The following is a 27537-nucleotide window of genomic DNA, read 5'->3' as shown; positions in this document are numbered from 1 at the left end:
ATCTCCATTAGTTAAGACTGGAGCATAGGATTTTGTTTTGACCTTTAAAAAAAGAAAAAATAGAAAGAAAGCCCTTTTTCCTTCATAGCATTTAGCATAATGTCTATTACATAGTAATCTGTGTGCCTATCTGGTTAATGTCGACCAGCCTTATTGCGCCACCAGGGCAAGGACTATCCTATGTTCTTCCTACTGTAACCCCAGCGCCTGGCAGAGAATAGTCACTCAGTTGATACACATACCATGAGTGAATTTTTATAGCATTTATAAATACCACAAAATTTAGCATTTGATTATATACATATATTATTTTTCTGCAGTTACTTCATAAGGGTTATGTTATCCCTAGCTCTACTATAGCTTAGGAACTACTAATTGACCTAATTTCTTTAAAATCAATAACAATTCTCTGCAGATTTTTGCCACTTATTCATTCACTGACAGCATTAATTCTTCATAAATTTTTATTGGAAGAGTGAATTAAAGAATAAATTTGCTTGTACCGTAGTTTGCTTGGATCCATTTCTCAGCCATCTTATGAAATGTGTACCCAGTATCTTATTGTTAATAAGAGTTTAAAGTACCTCAAGTATTCCTTGCAGTGAAGACACTCTGATGCTTTCATTTTGTTATGTTGTCTTAAGTGGCAGAGAACAGTATGATACATAGTTAGATTATTGACCTGAGAGATAAGTCTAGTACTCCTGTAGGAGTTGTGTGTGTGTCTACATGCACGTGAATGCACATGTGCACACATCTTTTCTGTTCTATGGAAAAGACGGAGAATGAGTATTCTCACCTGGATATTTAGAGAGGCACTCTTAGAAAGGAGGCAGAATGGTATAGTATAAGGCACCAGACTGCAAACTAAATTGCATATGTATTCTAGAACCTTTTCTTTCTTTCCCTTTTTTTTTTCGCCACTGAATATATGGTATTCAATTTGTATTGGCTTATATTTCCTTTGTTGTTTTTATTGTCCTTTTTGTTTAACCATAATGTATATACAATAAAATATAGTACTTTCAAGTATAAAACTTGATGAGTTTTGACAAAAGTAAATAAACATCATGTCAAAAGCACAATCATGATACAGACTACATTTATCACTCCAAAAAAATTTTCTTTTGCTTTGCCCCTTGCGGTTAATTTCTGTCATCATCTGGAAACAGCTGGTCTGCTTTCTGTCACTGTGTCTATCTCTCTGTCTATATCTATCTAGTTTTGCTTTTCTAGAATGTTGGAATCATAGTGTATAGTCTGTTGTGTCTGGCTTTTTTCACTTAGCTTAACGCTTTTGAGATTCATCCACTCTGTTGCATATATCAGTGGTTCTTTTAATTGTTGGGTAATATTCCAGCGTACGGCTATACTACAGTTTGCTTATCCTGTCACCAGATAGAACATTTAGGTTTTTTCCTTTTTTTTTTCTTTACCATTATGAATAAAGTCACTGTGTACATTGGCAGACAGGACCTTTTGTGGACATAAGTTTTCATTTCTCTTGGGCATATACATAGGAGTGCAGTTGGTGGGTGATATGATAAGTGTATATCTGACTTTATAAGAAACTGCCAAACTGTTTACTAGGGTGGCTGTACTAGTTTTGCATTCCCACCAGGAATATATGAGAGTTCTAGTTGCTCTACATCCTTCCAACACTTGAATCTTTTCAGTCTTTTAAATTTTAGACAACATAGTGGGTGTGTGGTGTTACCTCCTTTTGGTTTTAGTTTGCATTCCCTAATGACTAATGGTGTTGAACATTTTTCATGTATTTATATGCCATCTGTATGTCTTCTTTGGTGAAGTGAATGTTATCATCTGTTGCCCATTTTTTATTGGATTGTCTTGTTATTTCTGAGTTTTAAGAATCTTTTACATATTCTGGATACAAGTCCTTTATTGGATATATGTTTTTCAAATATTTTCTCTCAATCTGTGGTTTGCCTTTTCCTTCTTTACAATATCTTTGAAGAGCAAATGTTTTAAATTAATTTTTTTCTTTTATAGTTTGTGCTTTCTGTACCTTGTTCCAGAAATTTTTGCCTAACCCAATGTTATTAAGATTTTTCTCCTGTATTTTCTAGAAGGAATTTTATAGGGTGAGCTCTTCCTTTTAGGGTCATGATTCATTAGAATTTTTATGTCTCATGGGAGGAAAGTATTGAGATTCATTTTTTGATAACATCATTAATCGTATCAGTACTGTTTGTTAAAAAGATAACCCTTTCCCCATTGCATTGCTGTGGCATCTTTGTTGAAAGTCAGTTGGCCACTTCTGGGTTTTCTATCCTGTTTTGTTGATTTCTATGTCTGTCTTTTGCCAGTACAGCACTGTCTGTAAGTTTTATAAGTCTTGAAGTCTCAGTTAGTTTGTCTCCAACTTGTTCTTTTCCAAAGTTGTGTTGTCCATCCTAGGTCTTTTGAGTTCGTTTAGCCATAGCAATTTAGAATTAGCTTGATAATTTTTTACAAGAGAGCCTGCTGCAATTTTGTTTAAGCAAGCTCTAAGCCCAACAAGGGGCTTGAATTTATGACCCCATGATCAAGAGTCACATGCTCTACTGACTGAGCTAGCCAGGTGCCCCACCTACTGCAATTTTGATTGGAATTACACTGAATCTATAAATTAATTTGGGAAAAGTCAACACCTTACATTATTAGTTATTCTAATCCATGGACACAGTAATCTCAGATTTTTTAAGTCTTAACTTTTCTCAGTGATGTTTGTAGATTTTGCTGTATGTTTTGCACATATATTTTGATGCTATTGTAAATTGGTCTTTTTTATTTTCAATTTCTGATTTTTGCTTGCACGTAGAAATAGAGTTGATTTCTGTATTTTGACCTCGTAATCTCTGATTTTCCTAAATTCACTTACCTGTAATAGCTTTTTTAGATTTTTGGGAATTTTTTGCATACAGAATCATATTTGAAATATAGAATGTTTTACTTATACGTTTTCAGTATCTGTCTGCTTTTTATTTCCTTTCTTACCTTAATGTGCTGGTAAAAGTGGTGAGAATGGACATCTTTGCCTTGTTCCTAATCTTGGGGGATGGGGTGGGAAGTGAAAACTTTTACCACGTAAGTGTGATGTTAACTGTAGGTTTTTTGATACTCTTTTCATCGGATTGTGGAAATTTTCTTTTGTTCCCAGTTTGTTGAGGTGTTTTTTTTTTTTAAATCATGAATGGGTATTGAAATGTCAGATGTTTTTAATGCATATGTTCAGATCATCGTATGACTTCTTTTTTAATCTTGTTAATATAGTGAAATACATTGATTAATTTTTGATGTAAAATTTATTTTACATTGTTACATTGTTATATGTACATATATACATATGTATACACATGTATATATACATACACATATATACAATGTATGTTACATTGTTTATGTGTATGTATATATATTTGTGTGTGTATCCTTGTTATATAGTCTGTAAATGAGGAAGCTGATACACAAAAGTTGTGGTGTAAGTAAGCAAGCAATAGGAACCCAGGAAGCAGTAATCTGAACTATTTGTTATAAAGTCAAGCAGAAAAACAGATGTCAGTAAGGTGACTGAATATGGCACAGTGTAAACATTAAATGGGAATCCAGATAAGTAACAGGATGTAGCAAAATGGGAGAACATGGATTTAAATCTTGGTTTTTCCCAAAGCCTCAATAATTTGGAAAAATGTATCAATCTCTTTATATCAGGGTTTCTTTACCCTCCTTCTACTCCCAAATGATTATTCTGTTTATTTGATTCTAAGAAACATTATCTACCCATTCTCTACCCTCTTCAGCTTTTCTGAAGTCAGGAGAAATGTGTTAGTTCTCAGCAGGGAGGTAACCTGTGATGGACTTGTATCTGGTAATGTCTGTCAGTGCAGATTTTAGACATAGGTGTGGGCCATTTAGCTATCACTCTGGCTGAACTGTTTACTTTGCTAGCACCTCATGTCAGGTGAAATTTTTATATTCTATTTTAAAGAGTTAATATGTTTCAGTTTAATGTGAACATTTGGCTAATAATTACATTTACAGAAGGGCTAGTAATAAAGGCAAGAATTCCTTCCCATTCTCATTTTCTTTTCACAAAGGCTTTTAATTACTTGCATTTTTGTGTTTACTCACATATGTCCAATTTTTAAAAACTCTTCTTCTGGAATTTTCAAATATACAAAAATAGGGAAGATAAAATAATAAACCTCAAGAACCCTTATCCAACTTCAGTTGTTACACAGATTTTGTTGGTCTTGTTTTTATCTGTTCTGCCCCTGCTACCATTTTTAGGGGGAATATATTATCCTACAGAGAGAGAGAGAGACCTCACATTTGTGAGCAGGGGAAGGAACAGATGGCGGGAGGGGGATGGGAAAAGAAATCTCAAGTAGACTCCTCATGGAGTGCAGAGTTGCACATGGGGCTTGATCTCACAACCCTGAGTTCATGACCTGAGCCGAAACCAAGAGTTGGACACTTAACTGACTGAGCCACCCAGGTGCCCCGGGAATATTCTAAAGCAAATTACAAACACTGTATCATTTCACTCATAAATATTTCTGTATGCCTCTTTGACATCTAAGGACAGCCATATGTATCTGTTTACATCAGCAATGTTGTATAGCCTAATGAAACTTTAATGTATCTCAACATTTTGTTAAATTTAAATTTAATTTTTTTTAAAGTAAACTCTATGCCCAATGTGGGGCTTGAACTCACAGCCCTGACACTGGGTCAGCCAGGTGCTGCTAAATTTAATTTTTAAAAAATAGTTAATTTTGGGGGTGCCTGGGTGGCTCAGTCGTTAAGCGTCTGCCTTCCGCTCAGGTCATGATCCCGGGGTCCTGGGACCGAGCCCCACATCGGCCTCCCTGCTCAGCGGGAAGCCTACGTCTCCCTCTCCGACTCCCCCTTCTTGTGCTCTCTTCTCTCGCTGTGTCTCTCTCTGTCAAATAGATAAATAAAATCTTAAAAAAAATAAAAATAGTTAATTTTTAAATAATTAAATTAATTTTATTTTTAATTTATCTCTGTAGCTTCACAGAAATTTTAAGGGGTCCAATAAATAATAGTCTGATACCTAATTTGTATTCCAGTTTCTCTAATTGTCTCACAAATGTCGACATTTATTTGAACCAGAATCCAAACATGGTTCATACATTACATCTGATTGCTACATATTTTTAACTAGAGGTTTCATAGAAATTTAGCAAAAATTTGGATTCCTAATTCTTGCTTGAAAATTTTTAAAGAATTTATTGCTGTATAGTGAATTAACAATGAAATTTTAAAAATATGTTATATACAATAGATTACCTACTGTATAATAGGCAGTGCAAATAAAGGCAGTTGAAATTGCCAAGTTTCTGAGAAGTAAAACTTTCCCTGATTATGAAGAATTGTTACTGAGGAATCAAAACATCTGGCCAAAGTCAACCTTTCAAAGCAAAGCATTATATCATCTAGTAATTTATAACTGAAATAAAAAGAATACAAAAATATTCTGAGGTTAATCAAATGGAAATGCAAGTGAAACACTGTTAGTCTTTAATATACCTTGAAATTATACTTTTCAAACTGAAGGTGCTGGTGCGGTCAAGTTCATAAGCACAAGCTATAAAATATGACTCTGATGTTGTTCTTAGAAAAGGGATTCAGAAGACCCTCTAGACCCAGTGTGGAGAAGACTTAAAACTCTGTGATACTCAAACTCAAACTCTGTGATACGGAAGAAAAAAGGGATATGAAGCTACTTGGATAATTGTGTGCTGTTGTTGGAAAAATTTTTATATACATTTAATGTTAAATTTTGGGGAACCAAAATTATGTTAAATTGATAATATGTTTAAGAGTCATAAGTTATAAGTAATAGGTGTATTGGAAGATTAAATGAGATGATTCAAGCAGGATGTTTAATTGAAACCCTAGTTCAGGGTTCAGCAAATGATGAATTGTCAGCTTGTTAACTTGCTATGTGATTTGAGGCAATATTTGGTATGAACAAGACGTCTTTAAGCTTTGTCTTTCTCTGCTTCTTGGAATTATCAAGAAAAGCTTATTGTTATTTTTAGGGGTACAGTCTGTTGCCAGAAGATAGGGACATATATAACATGCTGTGGGAAGTTTTTTTGATAAGTTTTCATACTTGAAGTGTTAAGTGTTCTCAGTTACCTAGAAAATAATAGCTCTCAGAATGATTCAGAAAGCTCTTACTATTTTATTTTTTTAATTTATTTGTCAGAGAGAGAGAGCACAAGCAGGGGAAGCTGTAGGCAGAGGGAGAAGCAAGCTCCCTGCTGAGCAAGGAGCCCCATGCGGGACTTGATCCCAGGACCCTGAGATCATGACCTGAACAAGGCAGATGCTTAACTGATTGAGCCACCCAGGCGTCCCACTATTTTTTATTTTTAAAGTTTCTTTATCAACATGCTTTAAATTAAACATCTGATCTAATACTTTACAATTTATTACAGTTTTAATGTTGGATTCTTTATACTTTGAGATCTTAACAGTTTATAATTTGGGATATTAACAATTGTGAGTAGTTATACGTTATTGTACATCTTTTGAGAAAAATACTCTTCTGGTTGTGTGTATTTGAAACTTAGTTTTTACAAAAAATTATGCTTCATATATTAAGTACTCTGTTACCATTTTAAGCATGTTATATCATCACGTTAATAGTAGAGGTAGAGAAAGTGTCAGGGCCTAGGACATAGCATATTCTATATTTTTTGTCTATAATTGTTTTTGTTATCAGTCCCTTGCTTTTTGCTTTCATTAACCTGTTTCTTCCTCTCATTTCTATTCCTTTTGCCATCAGTCACCCTGGTGCTTTTCTTAAACTATTAGTTCCTTAAGTCATCTTGGTTTTTTTCAGCCTGTCATACCATGGCAGTAATGATTCTAAAGCACACCACTTGAGCGTGTTATTCTACTGTTAAATGTTTCATTGCTTTCCATCATTCACTAGATTCCTTAGCACCCTTTACAACTTAGCCAGTCACCTTATTTATCCATACATCATTTATTCATTTAGCCATATTTATTGAGTTTCTTCTGTGAACCAGACACTGTGCTAGGCTCTAAGGATCAAATGGTTAGTAAAAACAAACAGGAGCTCTGCCGCCATTAGTCTAGTTGAGAAGACAAACGTCAATAAAAATATCACATAGATAAAAATAAATTGCAATTATCATATATCCTGCAGAAGGAGAGGAATATCTGCTATAAGAGCTTACAATAAGGGCATACTAGATCTAGTCAAGGAGGTCAGGGAAAGCTAAGATCTGAAGAAATGAATAAGATTTACGACACAAAAAGTGGGAAAGATGATCATATCAGGCAGAGGGACTGTGCAAAGACTCTTTTCCCAAAGGGAGTATTTTTTTTTTTTAAGATTTATTTATTTATATGACAGAGAGAAAGTACAAAAGCAGGGGGAGGGGCAGAGGGAGAAGCAGGCTCCCCGCTGGGGCTCGATCCCAGGACCCCGAGATCATGACCTTGGCAAAAAGCAGACATTTCACGGACTGAGCCACCCAGGTGCCCCCCAAAGGGAGTATGTTTTGAGAACAAGACTAGAAAAAAGCTAATGTGACTTAGTGCATAAAAGAAAAGGGATCATTGTATAAAATGGAAAAGAAGGTTGGCTTGACCACATAAAGGTCTTGAAGCAATGCCAAGTAATGTTGTTATTAATATAAAAGCAATAGGAGGTCATCCAAGGGTTTTATTTGGAGGTTTTGGGTGGAGGAGGGGAAGACAAATGGATGTTGGAAGACCAGTTAGGCATTGTTGCATTAGTTCTGCCAATAGCTTGGCCAAGGAGCTTGGTGATGGTAGAAGAGATAGAAGTAGTCATTTTAAGAGATATTTGTAAGGTTAAATCAACCAAATTTGCTGACATACATTATATGACATTTGGGGGTATAATAAGGAAGAGGGAGAATGGCTTCTTGCAGTACTGGAGAGATGATGGTACCATTCCCTGAGCTAGGAAATGTTGAAAGAGTATCAGTTTAGGTGGAGGAAAATCATGACTTCAGTTTTGAATGTTGAGTTTAAGGTACCTTTGAGCCATTCAAGGGAAATGTCAAGTAGGCAGAAGAATATTTGGTGCTCAGAAGAAAGATCTAGGCTGGACATATAAAAATGTTTAATATTATCTGAGTATAGATAGTAAATGAAGCTGTGGGCAGGGGTTGAGGGTTTAAAATATAGATTGGCCAAGGCTTAAAACTAAGCCTTGAGGATCTGTAGCAGTTAATGGTATTGAAGGTTGAGTCTGGGTTGTGAGTGAGGGTAGAAGACTGAACAGCCAGAGAAGAGAGGGAAAACCATGAGAATATTCCAGTGTGAAAGCCAAAGGAGGAGTGTCTATCTAAAGAGTGGTAAATAGTTTTGAATGCTGCTGGGAAGCTAACTGTGAAAAATCTCCACTAGATTTAATGGCACCATTATCTGTTTCTGTGTAACACATCATCATAAATCTTAGAGGCTTAAAACCATCTTATTATATCTCAAGATTCTGCGGGTTGACTTCATTCAGCTGGGGGCTTAACTGGGGCTGGAACATTGAAGATGGCCTTTTTTTTTATAAGTCTGGGGCTTTGGTGCTCACTGTTGCCTGGGCACTTTGGTGCTTGTCCCTGTGACTTCTATCTCCATATGATGTCTCATCAGTCAGTGGTCAAGTTCAAGCTTCTTCATGAGGCGGCTGGCTCCCAAGGGGGCGGTGGTGAAGCTGTGAGGCCTGTTAAGACTTAGGCCTGGAACACTTCCCTTACTTGTCATTTACCACAGTGACCAAAAAAAGATCATGGGTGACTTCATGTGGGAATTGTTTTAATGGACTGAAAAGACTAGGGAATGACTAGTAGATGAAGAAAAAATTCCTTGTCATTCTTTTATATTTTCTCTAAACTTGACCCAAAATAGGCTACTAATTTCCTGAACACTTCTGGTTTTTTCCTTCACATACTCCCTTTTCCTGAATGTTGTTCCTCTATCTCCCCCTTATTAAAACCTTACCCATTCTTTTTTTTTTTTTAAGATTTATTTATTTGAGAGAGAGAACAGAGTGTACAAGCAGGGAGGGGGCAGAGGGAAAAGGAGAGGGGAGGCAGACTCCCCACTGAGCAGAGTCCAAAATGGAGCGCAGTTTCTCTCATGACCCTGATATCATGTCTCTCTCAGTCTCTCTCATGACCCTGAGCCAAAACGAAGAGTCTGATGCTTATAAACAACTGAGCCACCCAGGCGCCCCTAAAACTTTACCCATTCTTAAAGCCTTTCTTAAAATCTTCAGTTTTTCTCCTTCTTTGTACTTTACTCTCCAACAGCTTTGAATTTTAATTTAGTTTTTCATCTTAGTATTTGTTTATTTCTTGCCTCCTATATTTTTGATTATGATCTTCACTCTGCACATGCCACCCCCCAATCTGCAAAAGGTTCTAGATTCTTAGTAAACTTTTCATTTTCCTAGCTTACTCAGATGCTGCTTTTCGGTGAGCCTTCCCTGGTTCATCCCCCAGATAATCACTTATTCCTTCTCTAGTCATACATACTGTTACTTTGTACATATCGTAAGATATTACAGTGATTTATTTACATGTTCTTGAAGATAGGGCATTACAGTGTCTTATGTGTTGCCGTTCATTAAGTGGTTTCTGAGTTGTAGCTTGATTTGTGATTTCCATTCTTATTTTTTTAAAAAGGCCTCACCTGATAACAATTAAAAATTAGAGACTAATAATGACCTAAGTACTTCTTTGATACTGTGCCAAGTCCATTGGTACTAGGCCAGTGTATTAACTATAAAGAAAAGTGATGGTTAGGTGTATGAGATAAAAAATTTTGCAAGAAATAATATATGGTTGTTCTTTGTATAAATAAGGCAAGAATTTGGGGGTTATATTCTGTGTAGGCCTCAGTGGAAGTATGTCCATATGTAAATTCTCATTATGAGTATTGTACACTGAACTAGGCCGAGTACTTGCTATGGCTTCAACATATGGAATGGTTGTTTCGCCACCCCCTCCTCTGGGTGTCAGGTTTGCAGCTCATGTCTTTGTGTCCTCTGTGTAGGTGCATACAAGGGTCATAGAGATTAAGTACATACATGGTAAGAGAGTAATCCTCCCAGCTCTTGAAGATAAGACTACCTGGTTTTGTGACCCACCCACAAACATTACCATAGAATCCATGTTTGTGTGTTTGCATCCACATCTGTATGTGTGTTTGCGGGGAGTGCAGGTCTTATTGGCAGGACTGGGAGGTGCTTGTGCTCTGACTGCAGCTCTTACTCTGCCGCTCTTACTCTTGTACTTTTCTTCTTTCTTTGGCTGTGGGAATGGGAAGGACCTCATTTATTTCATTTGACAAATACTATGGTGGGAGGTGGGGCACAGAAAAAAATAAGGCCCTTCTTCCTGCCCTCTCTCAAACTGGTGGGATAGGTAAATAGGTGCCAGGTGTAAATAGGTCATGAAAACAAAAGGTGGGAAGTATGATTATTAAAGGACTTACTATTTGAATTACTTCTGTAATAGAACCAGTTGGCAGAACATCCAAGTGCAAGGGAAACCTCGTAAGTGTTGGTACAGATCAGTCAGTCTTGACTGTCATGGTCGGCTCTGGTGTGGCCATCATTTAGAAAGGAGCCAGTTAGGTTGTGTACCAGGAGAAATCTGCTTAGTTCCTGAATTAAAGATGTTTTAAAAATAAATTTTTGTCTTTTTTTTTTTTTTTTTTTTTACTATTTGCTGACTTTTATTTTTTGCATTCTGCAGGTCTAAAAAATAAGTAGTAATGTGTAAGAATTTTGGTCATCTAAGGTTTTATAATAGTTTCTCTTAAAGTGAGCTAGCTAGAACATCTCAAATATTTGGCTTGGTATAGTCCTTATTAAATCTTGACAGAATGCCATGCTTTAGTAGGTGCTCAGTGAATAACAGAATAATTAAAATTTAAGTTGAGTCTTAGTCCATTCTAGCACAGTCGCAACTAATTAGGATTTGAACCATAATCAAAAGCAAAGCAGTTGAATGAAGGAGAAATTGCACTTTTATAATATAAAGTTTGAGCAAGCCTAATGATAGACTATCACATACCTAATTTGCCATTTACTTTTTATACCTATGGAGAAATAAATTTTATTCTTTTTTAATAAGAAGTTCAGGAAAGACTCAAAGGTGAAAAGGCAGTAAGATAGATCTCCAAAAGAGAAGGAAAAATAGGACAGTTTTCCTGAATTTAAATTGGAGTTACATTTCCTTTTCTGTCAACTACCAAGATAATTACAAAGAATGTCTGGAACGGTGATATCAATGAAATGAATCATTTAAAATAATTTGGAGGGGCGCCTGGTGGCTCCGTTGGTTGAGCGCCGGCTCTTGGTTTCGGCTTAGGTCGTGAATCTTGGGGTGCTGGGATCAAGCCCCGAGTTAGACGCTGCGCTCAGTTGGAGTCGGCTGGAGATTATCTCCCTCACCCTGTCGCTCTGCTCCTCCCTGTTCACACTCTTCTCTCTAAAATAAATAAAATCTTAAAAAAAATACAATAAAATTAAATAATATAGGAAACTTCAATTGTATACAAGTAAAAAGAAAACTTTGTTGGTAAAAACAGTAATTTTCTTTGCTTATTAATAAGTCCATTAGACTGAAGTTTTGCCAAGTATCATCTTATGAAGACCCTAATAAAGACCAATAATGTCATGATTATGGGAAAATTATTGTATTATTGAATTGCATATGATTTAGCCAGTTCTTAAAATTTGCAGTCCTTACATGGTCTAAACTTGATTATATAGCAGGGATTATTTGAGTATATATCCTCCAAACCTATATCTTCTGACATGGATCTTATATTAACAACTTACCTCTAAAATGGGGATAATAATAGTACCTATCCTGTTGGTTTGTTATTAAATATATGAAAAGCTCATAGAATTGTGCTTGGCACATAGCAAGTGCTCAATATCCTACCTATTATTCTTGCTTATTTTTATGTACTTGGGAATTAGGAGAGAACAGCAGGAGGGAGAAGATGTATCACTACCTCTTTACATTGGATAAAGAAGTAACTGGGGGAAAGCATAGGATGTTTTATAAAACAATTAAATTATTTATAAAATATACTAATTACTGGCTTAAAATCACTAGGTTTTTAAAGGGATGATTTAAAATTTTTTATAAAAGTCGTTATTTTCATAATTAAAGTTTTCTTTCTTCCATTTAATAAATTAGTTTTTTTATATGGTTATCTCAGTACTTGACTTTTAAAAATGTAGATGATGGTTTCAATAGTGGTTAGGCAGTATAATGAAGTGGTTAAGAGCACAGAATCAACGGCCAGACGAGCTGGGTTTGAATTCTGTCTCCTTACTATTTAATGTGTACTTCTCAGAAAGTTATTGGAATTCTTTGTGCCTCTGTTATCATTTGTAAATGGGATTGTATGGTGCTTGTCTCATTTGTTTATTTTTGTGGGTTAAATGAATTAATTACATAATATATAATATAATGAATTAATATATATGTTATATATATGAACTATATATATGGTTTAGAACAATGTCTGCCGTGTAGTAATAACTACTATGTAAGTGTTATTAATGACTAACTTTTTTTTAGCATCATCAGTTTAGATGCTTTTGAATACTTTTGTACTAAAGTTTCTTGCAGTTAAGTTTAAAAAACTATTTTCCTGCCAAGTGTTCAGAAATAAGCCAGGAAATATCTTCATAGCCAGTATTGTTGTTTTCTGGTTAGCTTATCCTCCAACACACCTCTAAAAAAATTCCTTTAGGAACATGATCCCTTTCCTCTGAGCCCTTTGAGTGGTGGGACCACATTTTATTATGCATCTTTAAATACCCAAGACCTAAACATGCCTAATATTTGGTAGGTGAATAAAAAATGATGACTGAAAGGAGCATGCATAATTTTCAGGGAGTATTCTGCCCTCTTGCAGTATATTTTAGTAGCTGATGAAGGAGAACTCTCTGTTTGGAGTCCTTAAAAATGTGGGACCTTTGGGATTTGTGATTATAATCTAATCTACTTTAATTAAGTTGAGGCATGTATGAAGTTTTCTTGTCTTTGATTTTGTATAAAACATAATAGTTAACTACTTGAATGAACACTTTATTTGCTTTTGACAGTTATCTTCATATTAACATATTCAGATATTCTGGATAAGAATAAATGATACAAAATTTCTACATATTTGCCGAGTTTTGTTCTTTTTTGTTGTAGATTTTTAAAAATTTAGTAAATGAAACAGAACCCTGCAGATCATTAAGCTGTAGTTTCCTTTGTTCCTCTACTCAATGTTAACTTTCTTCCCTCTTACCCATCCCACCCCATCATGAATTTGGTCTATAGCTTTTTAGTTCATTTTTCTCACTTTTACTACATGTACGTGTTATACATACATAAAACTAGATTAAGTAATTGTTTAACAGTGTATACAGATGCTTTTTTCTATGTCATTTTGTATCTTGGCTTTCTTTTCATCTGATAATTGTTTTGATTCACACAAATAGACTCACACTTGTAGTGTCCCCCAATATAAGAAAAAAGGTGATATATTCTAGAAGAGTGGAGAAAGAATGTTTTTTTCAATAGTATGTCAGTTGGGTATCCATTTGAGAAAAAAATCTACCTCCACTTCTAGCTCATAGAATAGACTCAATTTCAGGTTTAAATATAAGTGGTAAAATAATAAAACTTTTAGAAGAAATTTTCATGATCTTTGAGGGCACAAAAAGTACTAACCATGGAAGAAAAAATGTATTAAGATAACAAATTCACTTTATCAAAAGATACCACTAAAATAGTAAAAGAGGTGACAAGTGGGAAAAGACATTTGCAGTACATATATCTAACAAGGGACTCATCCAGAATATATTATTAATTTTTCAAATCAATAAAAAAGGTAACTCAAGTTTTTAAAAAGTAGGCAGATGACTTTAACAGGCACTTCACACAAGAGCACTTTTGCTCCTCAGTGCATACCAACAGAAAGACATATTTAGGTTTTTCATAAAGACATGCCATAATTTCCTAGTTATAGTATTCATCTAGAAAGAAACTAGAAGCAACCCAAATGCTTATCAACAAAAAAATAAATTCCAATATATATTCTGTCTCTATTCCTTTGTCCATCTCTCTCTCTCCCTCTCTTTCCGTTTTTTACACTCAACATGCTATATGGCAATGGGAATGAATGATCTACACTTAAATATGCAACAGTATGAATCTCAACCCTGTAATATTGAATGGAAGAAGCCATAAGCCAAAGAGAGCATATTCTATAATTCCATTTATGTAAAGTTCAAAATGAGGAAAAACTGATCAGTTGGAGAGGGTAATGACTGGAGGGGCATAAATTAGTAAGTTTCTGTTTCTTGATAAAAATGCTAATGACACAAGGACATTCATCTTGCGAAAATTCATCAAGCTGTACATTAATGATTTATGTTCTTTTATGCATGCGTGCATGAATTGTATGTTAAATTCAAAAAATACTGTTTTGAAATCTATCCGTGTTGGATCTTAGAGGTTGAGTTTATTCATTTCAACTCTGATGTATAAAGAGACCAGAGTTTATTTATTGGTTCCCTTATTGGACTTGTAGGTTGTTTCCTGTTTCAAATAATGCTGTAGACAGTATTCTTTTACGTGGTTTCTTGTAAACAGATATGACAGTTTCTTTAAGATGTATAACTAGAGATGGCATTACTGGGTCCTAGTGTATGCTAATCTTCAGCTTATCAGATATTATCAAATTGTTTTCTAAAATGATTTTATGTAAGAATGATGGAAAGTTTCCATTGCTATACACACACACACACACACACACACACATCACCACTTTTGTCAACCCTTAAAATTTTGCTAATGTGCTGGGTGCAAAATGATACATCCCTGATACTTTAATTTGTATGGTCTGGCCATATGGATTTCCTTAGGTATTTTTTCCTCCATTTTTCTCTTTTGGGAATTACCTATTTGTATTTTTGCACATTTTTCCTATGGTTAATTTTATATTTATTTCTTGATTTATGTGCAGTTTGTCTTGATTCTCAAAGTCCATATTCGGAAAGACTTCCGTTTGTGATTTTAACATGCTGCTAGAATTTCAGTTGTAGACTTTAGATTTGGAGTAGTTGAACCTTCTTAAGGATATTTTTCCTTCAGGCTCTTTATCTTTTTCCTGTCCCTGTTTGCCTACCATTGCTCCTTCCAATATTACTAGCACATTTCAGGTATAGGGGATTTTTTTTCCTCTTCTGTTGATGAGAGGGGGTAGTAGTGATATGGGGAGGGGGAAATGATAAATAGAAAAATAAATAAAAATTTGACAAGTTTATAAAAATGATATGACTATGTATAAAATATGCTTGTGACCATTCTTGGTTGTTTTATTTTACTTGAAATACTTTTCAGATCTGGCATTCCACAAAGGCCAGCTATTTTGTTGTATATTGTCTCCCTTGTAGATGATTATCATTATCTGATTTGTGTGTGTGTGTGTGTGTGTCTGTCTGTCTGTCTGTAAGTGGAGAAGAGAGAGAGAGAAATTATCTGATTAGTTGTGTGTGTGTGTGTATACAGTTTGGGGTCGGTCTTTGTCCTATCCACTGCTTATATATGAGGTCTGTGCAGTGCTGTTATCCAGTGGGTTCTTGAGACCGTTCCATGTATTGATTATATCCCAAAGTAACTATTTTAACAGTTCAAAACCCTCTTCTTCCAGTGCTTACTTGTGATTTGATTTTTTTTTGTGATCTTAGAAAATGACCAAACACTTGGTAGTTATGTTTCCCAGGTACAGAGGTGGTGGGGCTGGAGTAAAGGAGATGATGGAGACAGTGTTTTCCTTTTTATCTTCTGGCAGGGTGTGGTAATATTAGCAAGGGCTTGGAGTTCCTGAACTGTTTTCCAAGTGTCACGGCACCTTTGAGGTTAGAGAACCTTCCTCACAGAACATCCTGGCCCAGATTTCTTCAACATTCCATCCTTACTGCCTCTGACTTCTGCCTTAAGCAGGATCAGTGTCAGAGGAAAAGCTCATGACCCCTGGCCATGGTCACAAAACCTTGGCTGATTTTGATCTTGCAACATATTCTCTTGGCATGAATCTTTCAGAGAGGTGCCAGTTTAGCAGAGCTTCACTAGGAATTCTCTTCCGAGAATAGAATCTGATTTTTTTTTTAAATGGTTTAATGTAACTCATAAAGAAACTTGAGTCTTAAGGCAGTGTGGAATGACTTATGCCTAATTTATCAAGTGCAGAAATCTTTGAGGTGAGAAATAGAAAGGTCATAAGCAATACAGTTATGTTTGCTGTATGACCATAGCAGTATAAATTTTGGCAATTAATTTGGAAGTGATGATTTTAAAGTATTTTCTGTGCTTTAGAGAAAATTCTAAATAAATCCCCGAATATGGTAATCTTGGGCTTTATTCTTATTTTTAAGAATTATACAAGTGATGAAGATTTTTGTTTTCTTGGGCACCATGTCATTATCACACTTAAAATATTAATAATTCCAGTAACATATATTCCATATTTTCTCAATTTTCTCAAAAAATCTTTGCTTTTGATTTTTTTGTCTCTTATTCTGTAATGTTCCGCCAACCCTCCCCACTCCCCACTCTTTGCTTTTTCATGCCATTGATTTATTGGAGAAGCCAGGTCATCTGCCCTGTAGGATGTCCCATTTGCTGGATTTGACTTACTGCTTCTTCTGGTGGTATTTAACTTGAGCCTGTGTTCCCTGTGTCTAGGCAGCTAGAACAAAAGGCTTGATGAGGTTCCGTTCAACTTTTCCTTCCCTTTCCCCTTTTCTTTCCTTTCAGTGCTATATACCTGCTTCTTCATACACATTCTTTCTGGTTGTCACCATTTAGTTATGCTAAGATTCGTGTGTGGATTCTCTTGGTCCTCTGTTACTTGCTTGGTGCAGAGGTGCCCATTAGAATCACTTCAATGTCTTCTAAGATTCTTAAGAATCCAAGATTCTAATTTAGCAGGTCTGATGGGTTTGGGGAATAACATCTATTAAAAAACATATGGAAAAATAAAAAGCCCTTTACCTTTACTCAGATGTGGTAAGAATCATTATCTTTAATATATTTAATATATAATTAGAGTGACAAAATTTACTTTTATGCAGATGCTTTGGGAATATATGTTTTGTCAAAAAATGGAGCCTAATTAAAATTATTAACTGGAGATGTTTTTGAGGCTGCTGTGATGTAACAGAAAAAGTACTGACTTGGACCCAGGAGGCCAAATCACTTATTCTCTCTGAGACATTTTTTTAATGTAGAAAATAAGAATAAGATATTTATTATAGGCTTGTTTTAATGATTAAATGAAATGATTATTTGGAAGCAGTCCAGCACCTGGTGCTTAGTTGAATGGAAACCTAAAAAGCATTACAATAATAGATGTTTTTCAATCGAGGTCTTTAGAGTAAAAGCTTAAGAAAATTGAAGTAATAACCTCTCAGGTGCTTATTTTAGCCATATCTTTATAAGCGTTTGTTTTTGAGCTTGTTTTTTGAGTGATAGGAGACTGATGATATATAGTTTTTAATATATGTGTAATTAATGTGGCCTTTTGGGAAAAACAGCATGTGGAATCTTATTTTTTCCCCCCTTATTTTCAGCTCCATTTACCTCTTAATTCTCCTTTGCCTGGAAGTGAATTGACCAAGGAACCTTTTCGTTGGGATCAGAGGCTCTTTGCACTAGTGTTGCGGTTGCCTGGCACCATGTCAGTAGAATCAGAACAGTTGACAGGTGTGCCTTTAGATGACTCTGCGATCACACCAATGTGTGAAGTGACAGGCGGTAAGTTTCTTTGCTGGCAGTAATTCAGCGACTTAAGGCAGAGTTTATCTGAATGTTCTAAAATGTACATTTCAAACACTCCATGTTTGTTTTTGTTCAACAAGTTAATGTTAGGAATTAGTAGACGTATATGATTTTAAAACAACATCGATGAACATCTATGATCTGATTTGAGTGGATTTAATACTGTTGGATCTGAAATGAATGGTATTTCTTTCTACCCATATAGAAAGTGCTGGTATTTGAAATTGTTTAACTTCTGCCTTATCTATAGAGATTACCAATGGTTCATGTATGCAGTAAAATTATTTTCTCTGAAAAATGAACAGGATTTTGAAAATCATCCCATTAACCATGTAATGATTAATTCCTTGGTTAAATACAATTTTCCCTAGAGGCAAAGAGGAAGCTAGAATAGTAGGTTAGAGGAATAGGTAGTGAGGTGTTATCCAGCTAGTTCAGGTAGTCACTATGTTAAGTGAACAATAAGGATACTCTTGAAAGAGAATATATAAATAGACTCAGAACTTCTGTAATGTAGAATTGGTCAGCAGATGGGTTAAATTCATACGGACATGTGTTGAGTGTCTACTGTGTACCAAGCACTGTTCCATGCTTTAAGACTGCAGTAGTGAATATGACAGGCAATGGTATTCTTGCTTTCATGGAGCATTTTAGTTTTCACCTAAGGAATTTACTTTAGTACTCACCTAAGACTCTACTAAAATGTCCAAATCTGGCATACCACTATTTCACTTGTGTCAGGGGCCCATGGCCTTAGTCTCCAGACATAGTCTCTGTTGAGACTCCATGATAGCCAGCGTGTAACTTAAAGGAAAATCTAAGGTTTAATTAAATTTCAGGTGCCTTTCTTCTAAAATTCTCAGACAGAAAGGGTACCCTACACAGGTATGTGAAGTAGCTAAGTTAGGAAGTTATTTTTTACATTATTAAATGTTCCTATTTATAGAAGTACTTTCTGGTGAACTCTTGTAATTCCTTCACAGTTTGATTTATTAAAAAAAGGCATATACATACATTTTTAAAGGGAAAAGCTATCTAAATTTGAAAATTCACCGTTAACAATTCCTTGTGCATGGATGGAATTTTTCAGTGACAGTCCTCATTGTTTCTGTGGGTAGATTCACATTTGTATTCAGAAAATTTTAGTTTTCAGCCTTGGACTGACCCACTTGCTAAAATTCTGATTTTTTTTTTTTGTTAGCTCTAGAGTTTTTAATTAACAGATTGAAGACCTTGAAGTTGTAATTTATTTACACTCTTGCCTTGGAAATTTTTTATTATACACTACTTAGTTTGAACTCAGAATTTTATTATACATTATTTTGAACTCAGAATTGATAAAGTTATGGGACTATATGTACTATAACTTTTGTCTTCTAGGATCAAGAATATTCAGAGTGTGAAATGAAGTGAGTGATAGAATCAGAGAGGGTTGGCAGTGAACCTGAGACATCATGTAGTAGTTAATATCCATGCCTTTGGGCAGTAATGTACTAAAGCTATTTTGTTTATTCTTGGAAAGGAACATCTCCAGAGGAGAAGATTCTGAAGTCACCCTTGGTAATATCTTTCAATGACCCAGAAACTTTGGTCAAGAAATTAGGAAGCTCCCTCAATACACATCCTGAATCTCTCCTGATGTAGTGGCTTATTTGCCTCTTTTCTTGCTCTTGCTATAGGAATAATGAGAAGCTATTCAAATGCCACTCACCTTTTCATAGATCTGAATAATATGTGTTCTTTTTTATTATTTTAAAAGAATGTTTACTGAAGAAAGTTTTGAGGATAAAACACTACAAAAATAGAACAGAAAAGCTAATATCCATTGGTATTGCACTATCCAAATATGTAATCACTACTAACAATTCATGTGCATTTTTTAACTTAATGGTAAGAGTAGTGTGTGTACATTTATTTTTCCCATTAGAATAATTCATGTTCACTAAGGAAAAGTTGGAAAAAATTGTGCCTATGTTGCCAAAATCATTAATATGTTTTCTATATATACACTCTAAAAAAGTTGTATAATTGTAAGCATTTTTCTTTCATCATCAGGTAATTAATGAGTATCCACTCTATGTAACTGTTTTTGATGCTGGGAATATAGCAGGAACAATAAACAAAGGTTACCCTTTGGACTTTGTGACAGATAAAATCATAAAATGAATAAATAACATTACTTGCAGGTGTGTAGCATAATGATTTGACATTTGTATATACTGTGAAATGATCACGACAGTAAGTCTACTTAACATACAAGCAGAGATCTGAATAATGGAGTAAACCATACAAAGATCTATGCAAAGAAAATAATAAGGGAAGGAACACATTCTGTATTTTTGTGAGCGACAGGAATGCTGATATGGCTGGAGCTTACATAAGGGAGGAGTAGAGGGTAATAGGCGGGTTTAGAGTGGTAGGCAAAGGTCAAATACTGAATAGCCTTTTAGGCTATAATAAATATTTTTTACTTTACAAGTGTGATGAGAAGCCATTGGAGGGCTTTTTATAGGAGGTGACATCTGATTTCTTTTTCTGAAAGATCACTTCAGGTGCTAGATGAGAATATACTGTAAAGTAGCAAGAATAGAGGCCAAAAGGCTAGTAAGTGATGATAGCACTTTGGTTTAAAATGTTGGATTTGGGGGTGGTGAGAGGTGGTCTGATGCAAGGGAGAACTAAGGATGAGGGCAGTGAGAGCTGAATGAATCAAGGATGATTTTTAGATGACTCACTTGGCCTGAATAACTGAAGGTGAATAGCTGTGACATGGACTGAGACGGGGACACTGGGGAGAAGCAGGTTTGGAGGAGGTGCAGGGATAGCAAAGCAAAAAATGTCTAATGGATATGATGGTGGAAGTCTTGAAGATAAAAAGCATTTTATACGAATTGTAAGACATCTAGAGTAAATAAATTTAACTTTCTTAGCCTTTATAAGGATTGTTGCCCAACTTATTAGAAATGGTCTTTTTGCCTCTTCGCCGTTCTACTAAAATCCTGGTGTTGTAGTAGACTTCTGTGGGAATTTTTTTTTTTTCTCACTTCTGCCTTTAGACTCACTATATTTAGTTTGATTTTTTTGTGGACTCTACGTAACAGTAAGTGAGCCAGCTTCTTGACTTGAAGGTGTGTGCTAGTAAGCAGTGATCGTAGAAACTGCTTCAATACAAAGAGTTGGACATTACAAGGAATGAGTTTTGATCTAGAGGATAAAAGAAATACTACATAGGATATAGACTCAGTTTGTAAAGATGGCAAAATTTGCTATTTCCTCTTTAATTTTCAAAAGAATTAATTTTTATTTGCCAAGTGACTCAAGTTTATTTTTTCTTTAATTTTCATAAAGCATCTTTGTAATTTTTTTTATACTAAGATTGTAACTCCTATGCTCATATTTTCCTAATCAATTAATTGATGATGACACAGGTTAGAGGAGCAGAGAGAATTGCTACAATTTTACACTTCTAAATCTTTGTTTTTAATGACTTCTTAGGAATATGCTTAAGATTTCAAGAAATAAGATAATTCAACCTTTATATAATCTTCTAAACTTTGTGTATTGAGATGATCAATCTTTATTTGTATTGCTTTATGTATATGTTTTGACTCAGAAAATATTTTAGTTTACCAATTCGTTCAAATAAGTGTGATTCCATATAGGCATTCTGTTTTAAATTAACATCAGGTTAACATTTTGATTTCAAATTAACATCATGATTTCCAGAGAACAAAGTATACCCAGATTAAAGTTTCTAATACCCAGTAAAGGTTTGAATCTTGGGTGTACTACTGTATTAACTTGGATAGATTAACCTATCCATGCTTTAGGTTTCTCATTTATAACATGGAGAAAGTAACCCATACAGTTGTTGCTAGGATTAAATAAATTAAATAAATTAATAAGATAAAGTAATTAGAATAGTGCCAGGCACGTAGACACTTAGTAATTGGTAGGTATTTTTATGATTATGACTACTATTATTGTATACAGGTAAGTTGTTTGTTATTTGATACTTGTTTTTCTAGGTATAGCTGATGCTGACGTTTTGAATCACACTGCTGCCTAATGTTTTCTTTTCTGAGTAGCCTTTAACAAATCACATGTCAGGTATAAACTGATGAGTAATTTGGTATGTCAAATATAATGATATAGCTGTGTTTGGAAACAACTGGTGGAATTAGAAAAAAAGTGTAGGACTTTTCCTTATCGAGCTTATTGCAAATAACATTGTAAGGTGTTTGAGCAGACTGTTTTAGTTGTGAAGGTTCTCAGCGTTGGTTTGGATCAGTGCCTATGATAGAAATATGATACAAGTTACATATGTAATTATAAATATCATAGTAATCACATTAAAAAGGTGAAATTAACTTCAATATCTTTTGTTTAAGTCAATAAGTACAAAATATTTCAACATGAAACATATTTAAAAATTATTGAAATAGTTTACATTTTTTTGTATTAACGTTAGAAAATCCGTTATATATTTTGTAGTTACACATCTCAATTTGGGCTGGCCATATTTCAAGTTCTCAATAGCCATATGTGGCCAGTGATTACAGTATGGGACAGTGCAGGTCTAGATACACTTATGGAAAATCCCTGTTAAAGAGATCTTTTCACTAGTATGTTTTTTTAACCACTAGCATGTTAATGCTCTGTACTAAAAATCCTATAGGTTAAAATATACAAAAGGAAAATTTATTTAAGATAGGTTAATTCCCAAGTATGCAAGCCAAAGGAAATTCAGGAAAGGCACATGCTACCATCTTTGTTTAAGTGCAAATATGTCAAATACTCAGTAATTTCCAGTAGGGCAATTAAATAATTGAGTATCTGCCATGTGCTTTAGCATTACTCTTAGTGATAATACTTTTGTTAAGCAGGAGTAAGATTTTGAAGGTTAGTTATTAGATGTTATATATGTATATTAAAGATAAACTATATTGGGTAATAGTTGGAGATAATTTTATATATATATATTTTAAGTTATATTTTACATAATATATATAATATACATATATAAATATATATGTAATGTGAGTTTTTTTCATTGTTCAGACCAAATTCTCTTTCCTGTATATCTACATTTAGAAGAAAAAATGTACATACTGTCATAAAATGGAATTGTTGGTTGATTGAAAATAACTATTTTTATTCATTTTTCCATAAGATAATGAAATAAGGCCAAACTGCCATTGAATTTTTGTTAATAGTGTCAGAAACCCAACTATGGTTCGGTTCTGTCTTGCTAAAGGTAGAAATTTCTGCAACTAACTTTATTCTTTTTGTCTCAGGCCGCTCATACTCTGTATGTTCTCCAAGAATGCTTAATCAGTGTCTGGAGTCCTTGGTGCAGAAAGTGCAAAGTGGGGTGGTAATAAACTTTGAAAAAGCAGGACCAGATCCTTCACCTGTAGAAGGTATTATACTTTTCTTACAGACATTCTAAACTATATCATTGAACTAGAACTGAAAAATTACTATGATTTGGCTTTAAGATCGACAAGGCCAAATTATTAAGATGACAAAATGGCTATTGATTAAGAGGGAAGATTAAACAGAAAAGTGGAGATAAACTGATAGTGGTTCACTAGCATCACTTTTTTATATTGATTGTCATAGCCTGAAATTTTATAGGAGCCAAAAGCTTTATTAGGCATTTACAGATTAGCAGCCTCATATTTCCTTTTTAGTAAGGCCACTTTGCCTCTCTCCAGCGTATGTGCCTATCCTGTGTCCCTTAATTCACAAGAGTGTTCAATCCTAGGTGTTTAATCCCTTAGCTACATTTTTTCTAAGTATCAAACTGGTCAGAAACAAATGGTTTGTGTGGTTACAAAAATGAGGAACCAGCCTTTGCCATTAAGTTGGATTCTGTTAACTCTAGTTAAGTCCCACCTGACTTTATTTTAATATTCTGTGATCCTGAACTATTTATATTAGCTAGAGGGTATAAGGGGTTGCCCTAGAACCAATGGACAGCTTACATTTGAGATCCTCTGCATAGTATGACATAGCTTATAACAAGAATTACAAAGTCATTAATGACAGTTGGCAGAGGTGATCCACTAGAGTGGGTAATTGAGAGAAGGGAAAGGTCATAAGGATAAAAAAAACTGGGTACTCTCAGAGGGGGATAATAGGGAAGGAGCAGAAAATGGTAAAGTTATATAAGTTGTGTCACTGTGTCTGTTTTAAAAAAATAAGCTTTTTCTTTAATTGAATCTTAGACATGGAAAGTATATTTATTCTTAAATTATTTTAATATTTGGCTTAGAGTTAGGTACCAAGTAAATGTTTACTGAACTGTTGGAAGACAGTTGCTATTTTGCTAGAATTATTTTAGATTGAAGGTAGATGCCTCAAATCTGGATTTGCATATTAAAATTACTTTAGTTAATTAGGCTTTAGTTAAAAATGATTTTAAAGAAATCTTCATTTAGCAATACTTACCTAGTATTTAGTAAGCCAAGTATGATGATGAAGAGATTGGGTGTTTGCCCTTATCATCTGATAGGGAAAACATATCATTCAGTAAACAAGTATCTACCATAAAGTAGGTTTTACCTTTTCTGAATGGGCAAGCAAAGGATACTGTGGGACTTCCTTTCAACTGTTGAATTCATAGTTGGAATTTACAGACTTTACTAGTTCGTGAATTTTAATCTAAATGTTAAGTAGTCATGATTGTAGAACCATTCAAAAGAAACCGGAAAATTCAGAATTGAACAATTATTCAGACATTTTTATTAGGTTAAGTAACAATGGATATAATTTAACTTTTTATGTTTTTTTCCTTAATGATACTTACTTTCTTTGTCTTAATTTCTTTGCTACAGATGGGCAGCCAGATATATCAAGACCCTTTGGGTCACAGCCTTGGCATAGCTGTCACAAACTCATATATGTCAGACCAAATCCTAAAACTGGGGTTCCTATAGGTCATTGGCCTGTTCCAGAGTCTTTTTGGCCAGATCAGAATTCTCCAACACTAGTAAGTACCAAAATGACTGTGACTTTGTAATAGTAACCATTTAACTGCTTTTCATAGTAGTTTTAAGTACTACTATCAAAGGTGTGGCTAATTTTACAGGAATTAGATGCTCAAAGAGCTATGGGAAGTTATGTGATTTAGTATCGTTCATTATGAAGTAACAGAAAAAAGGTGTCAGTTTCCTTTAGAATCTAATACTGTGCTTATGTTTTTATTATTGGCATCTGGGTACAGAATCATAATGTAACAAGAGTTTCTCTTCGGTCTCTAAATATTAATGTAACATGAGGATTTGTCTCTAGGACGCAATTTAGAATTTAAATGAAAGTTTAGAAAATAATTCCATTTGTTTGTAATCTTTTAGGACATAGTCTTAGAATTCATGTTGACTTTCATGGTTTTATGTTATGTCCAGTGTTTTCATTCTGGAAGTTTTAAGTAGAAATGACTTTATGGTCTTGTTTAAATGAATTATTTTTAGAAATAGTGAGGTTGGGGCACCTGGGTGGCTCAGTCGTTAAGCATCTGCCTTCGGCTCAGGTCATGATCCCAGGGTCCTGAGATTGAGCCCCCCACCATAGGGCTCCCTGTTATAAACATTGCGGGGGGTACGTGTATCCCTTAGAATTAGTGTTTTTGTATTCTTTGGGTAGATACCCATGCAATTACTGGATGGTAGAGGAGTTCTATTTTTAACCTTTTGAGGAACCTCCATACTGTTTTCCACAGTGGTTGCACCAGTTTGCACTCCCACCTGCAGTGCATGAGTTGAAACCTTTAAACTTTAAACCTATATCGACTTTTCAGGGCAATATTTACTTTTGCTCTATACAAGGTCTATAAAACAGTATTTCCTCTATTTGTTAGGGATTTAGTGAAGTAGTACATGAAATTGAGGCTTTATAAGAAGTATCTTTTTTATTCCTTTTCTTTTTTTCTGATTGAATCATCATAGTTTTAAAATCTGGCCTTTGTAGAGAAGAAGTGCTTCATTTCTTTCGTCATTTTACTTTCTCTTCTGAGAAAGTAGAGACTTTCACAGAATAGATATCATATTTGTACAAAATATTGTCTTGTTGGTTATTCATTGTTGTATTTAACACCTATAGTAGTATGTATAGTACTTGTTGAGTCCTAATAGAAAGAAATCCAAAACCAATGTCACAAGCATTATCTGTTAATATTGCTCTAGTGGTCTATTGCAAATTGTTAGGTTTTGAAGTGTGGGTAGGATTTCAGTTGTGGGGAGGGAACAGTATGAGAAAAAAGTATGGAAGTAAAAAAGAAGGTGTATTTAGAGGAATGAGAAACAGCTGAGTATAGGTGGATCATAATATGTGTGTGGGACAATTGCTCATGACTTTAAATGCAAGGTTAAGGAATTTGATCTTTTCTCACTGCGATGGGGTTCACAGAATAAGTGAAGATGTTTTTAACAGAGTGCTGCTTTAGGAAATTTAATCTAGTGGTTTTCATCTGCACCAAATTAGGAGATGAGTTGGATGGTAAGCAGGTTATCTAGAGGGCTATTGCTAGGATTCATGTAAGAGATTTTAAGAGAATGAATTAAGATGATGGAAGAGAGAATCATAAAGAAAGAGACAATATTGGAAAGAACTGGCAAAATTAACTGAAGGATATTAGAGGGGAAATGGATTTTTAATAATAATGGTATTCAAATACGATGTAGTGATACTGAAATGTGATTTGTTAGAGACTGGTTCTGAATTTAAATCATGGCCCCACCAGTTATTAGCTGTGTTTTGGTCAGTTATCTTCTCCAAACCTCAATTTCCCAACAGTTAAATGGAGATAACAGCTATCTCATGGGATTGTTTGGGGGATTAAATGAAGTGATAAATGCAGAATTTTCTTTGCCAAGTTCTAGAAGACATCCTCCCCACTAGCACGTGTTTTTCCTCTTGGATCTCAATATTTTCATTCAAAAATGTAAGTGAGTTTCATGGACTGATTCAATAAGGTATGTGTCAGGTTCATGTGAGATACAGGAGCACAAGATGAGTAAAACATAGTGCTTACTTCTGGAATCTTACTATTCCATAGGAGGATCAGACTTGTAAACATAATACAAAACAGTGTGGTAACTGTACTAGCTGCATGGAGCAGAGCCCAGAGGAGGTAGTGCCTAACTGCCTGGTATGTATTTGGGGTACAGGGCAAGAAAGGGTGTCAGGAAGGAAATCTCTTAGATGTCTTACTTACCAGTTCAGACTTCAAAACTTTGTAATATGCAAGGGAGAAAACAATAGAGCAGCCAGGGATAACACGAAACCAGGGGCATAAAAAGAAGCTGATCTACTTGGGTAACTGCAAGTGGTTTGGCATGGCTGGAGCACAGGGTGTATCATGGTGTGGTAGTTGAAAGGCAGATAGGGACCAGATCATCAAGGATCTTTGTATATGATATTTAAAGAAAAGAGTCTGGGTCCTATTTTTAGGTGATTGGTTGCTACTTTTACCAAATAATTTTAGAGAGGGAAATTACATGATCATATTTATATCTCATGGCTATGGGATTGATTGGAGGGAGCTAATTAGAGAGGTTAATTAAAAATAAGCAGTTGTACTAGTCTAGTCTGAGAAATGATGAAGGCATCAATTAGAGTACTAAGAAATAGA

At 34.7% G+C, this 27537-nt stretch overlaps 1 protein-coding gene across 3 annotated transcripts in view; it reads left to right on the top strand.

Annotated features, from left to right (window-relative positions):
• INTS6 (integrator complex subunit 6) overlaps positions 1 to 27537 on the top strand; it is a 90595-nt gene that overhangs the window by 39202 nt on the left and 23856 nt on the right. For all 3 annotated transcript variants that reach the window (XM_025874970.2, XM_025874971.2, XM_025874974.2), the window contains 3 exons: positions 17693 to 17876; positions 23198 to 23323; positions 24743 to 24897. In XM_025874970.2, the coding sequence (XP_025730755.1) occupies positions 17693 to 17876; positions 23198 to 23323; positions 24743 to 24897 (465 nt within the window). The remainder of the gene's footprint in view (positions 1 to 17692; positions 17877 to 23197; positions 23324 to 24742; positions 24898 to 27537) is intronic.

This window comes from Callorhinus ursinus, unplaced genomic scaffold (assembly GCF_003265705.2).
Source record: "Callorhinus ursinus isolate GAN/ISIS: 27379988/994484 unplaced genomic scaffold, GSC_fseal_2.0 scaffold7, whole genome shotgun sequence".
In the NCBI taxonomy this organism is placed as follows: domain Eukaryota; kingdom Metazoa; phylum Chordata; class Mammalia; order Carnivora; family Otariidae; genus Callorhinus; species Callorhinus ursinus.
This window is presented reverse-complemented; position numbering and strand designations above follow the sequence as displayed.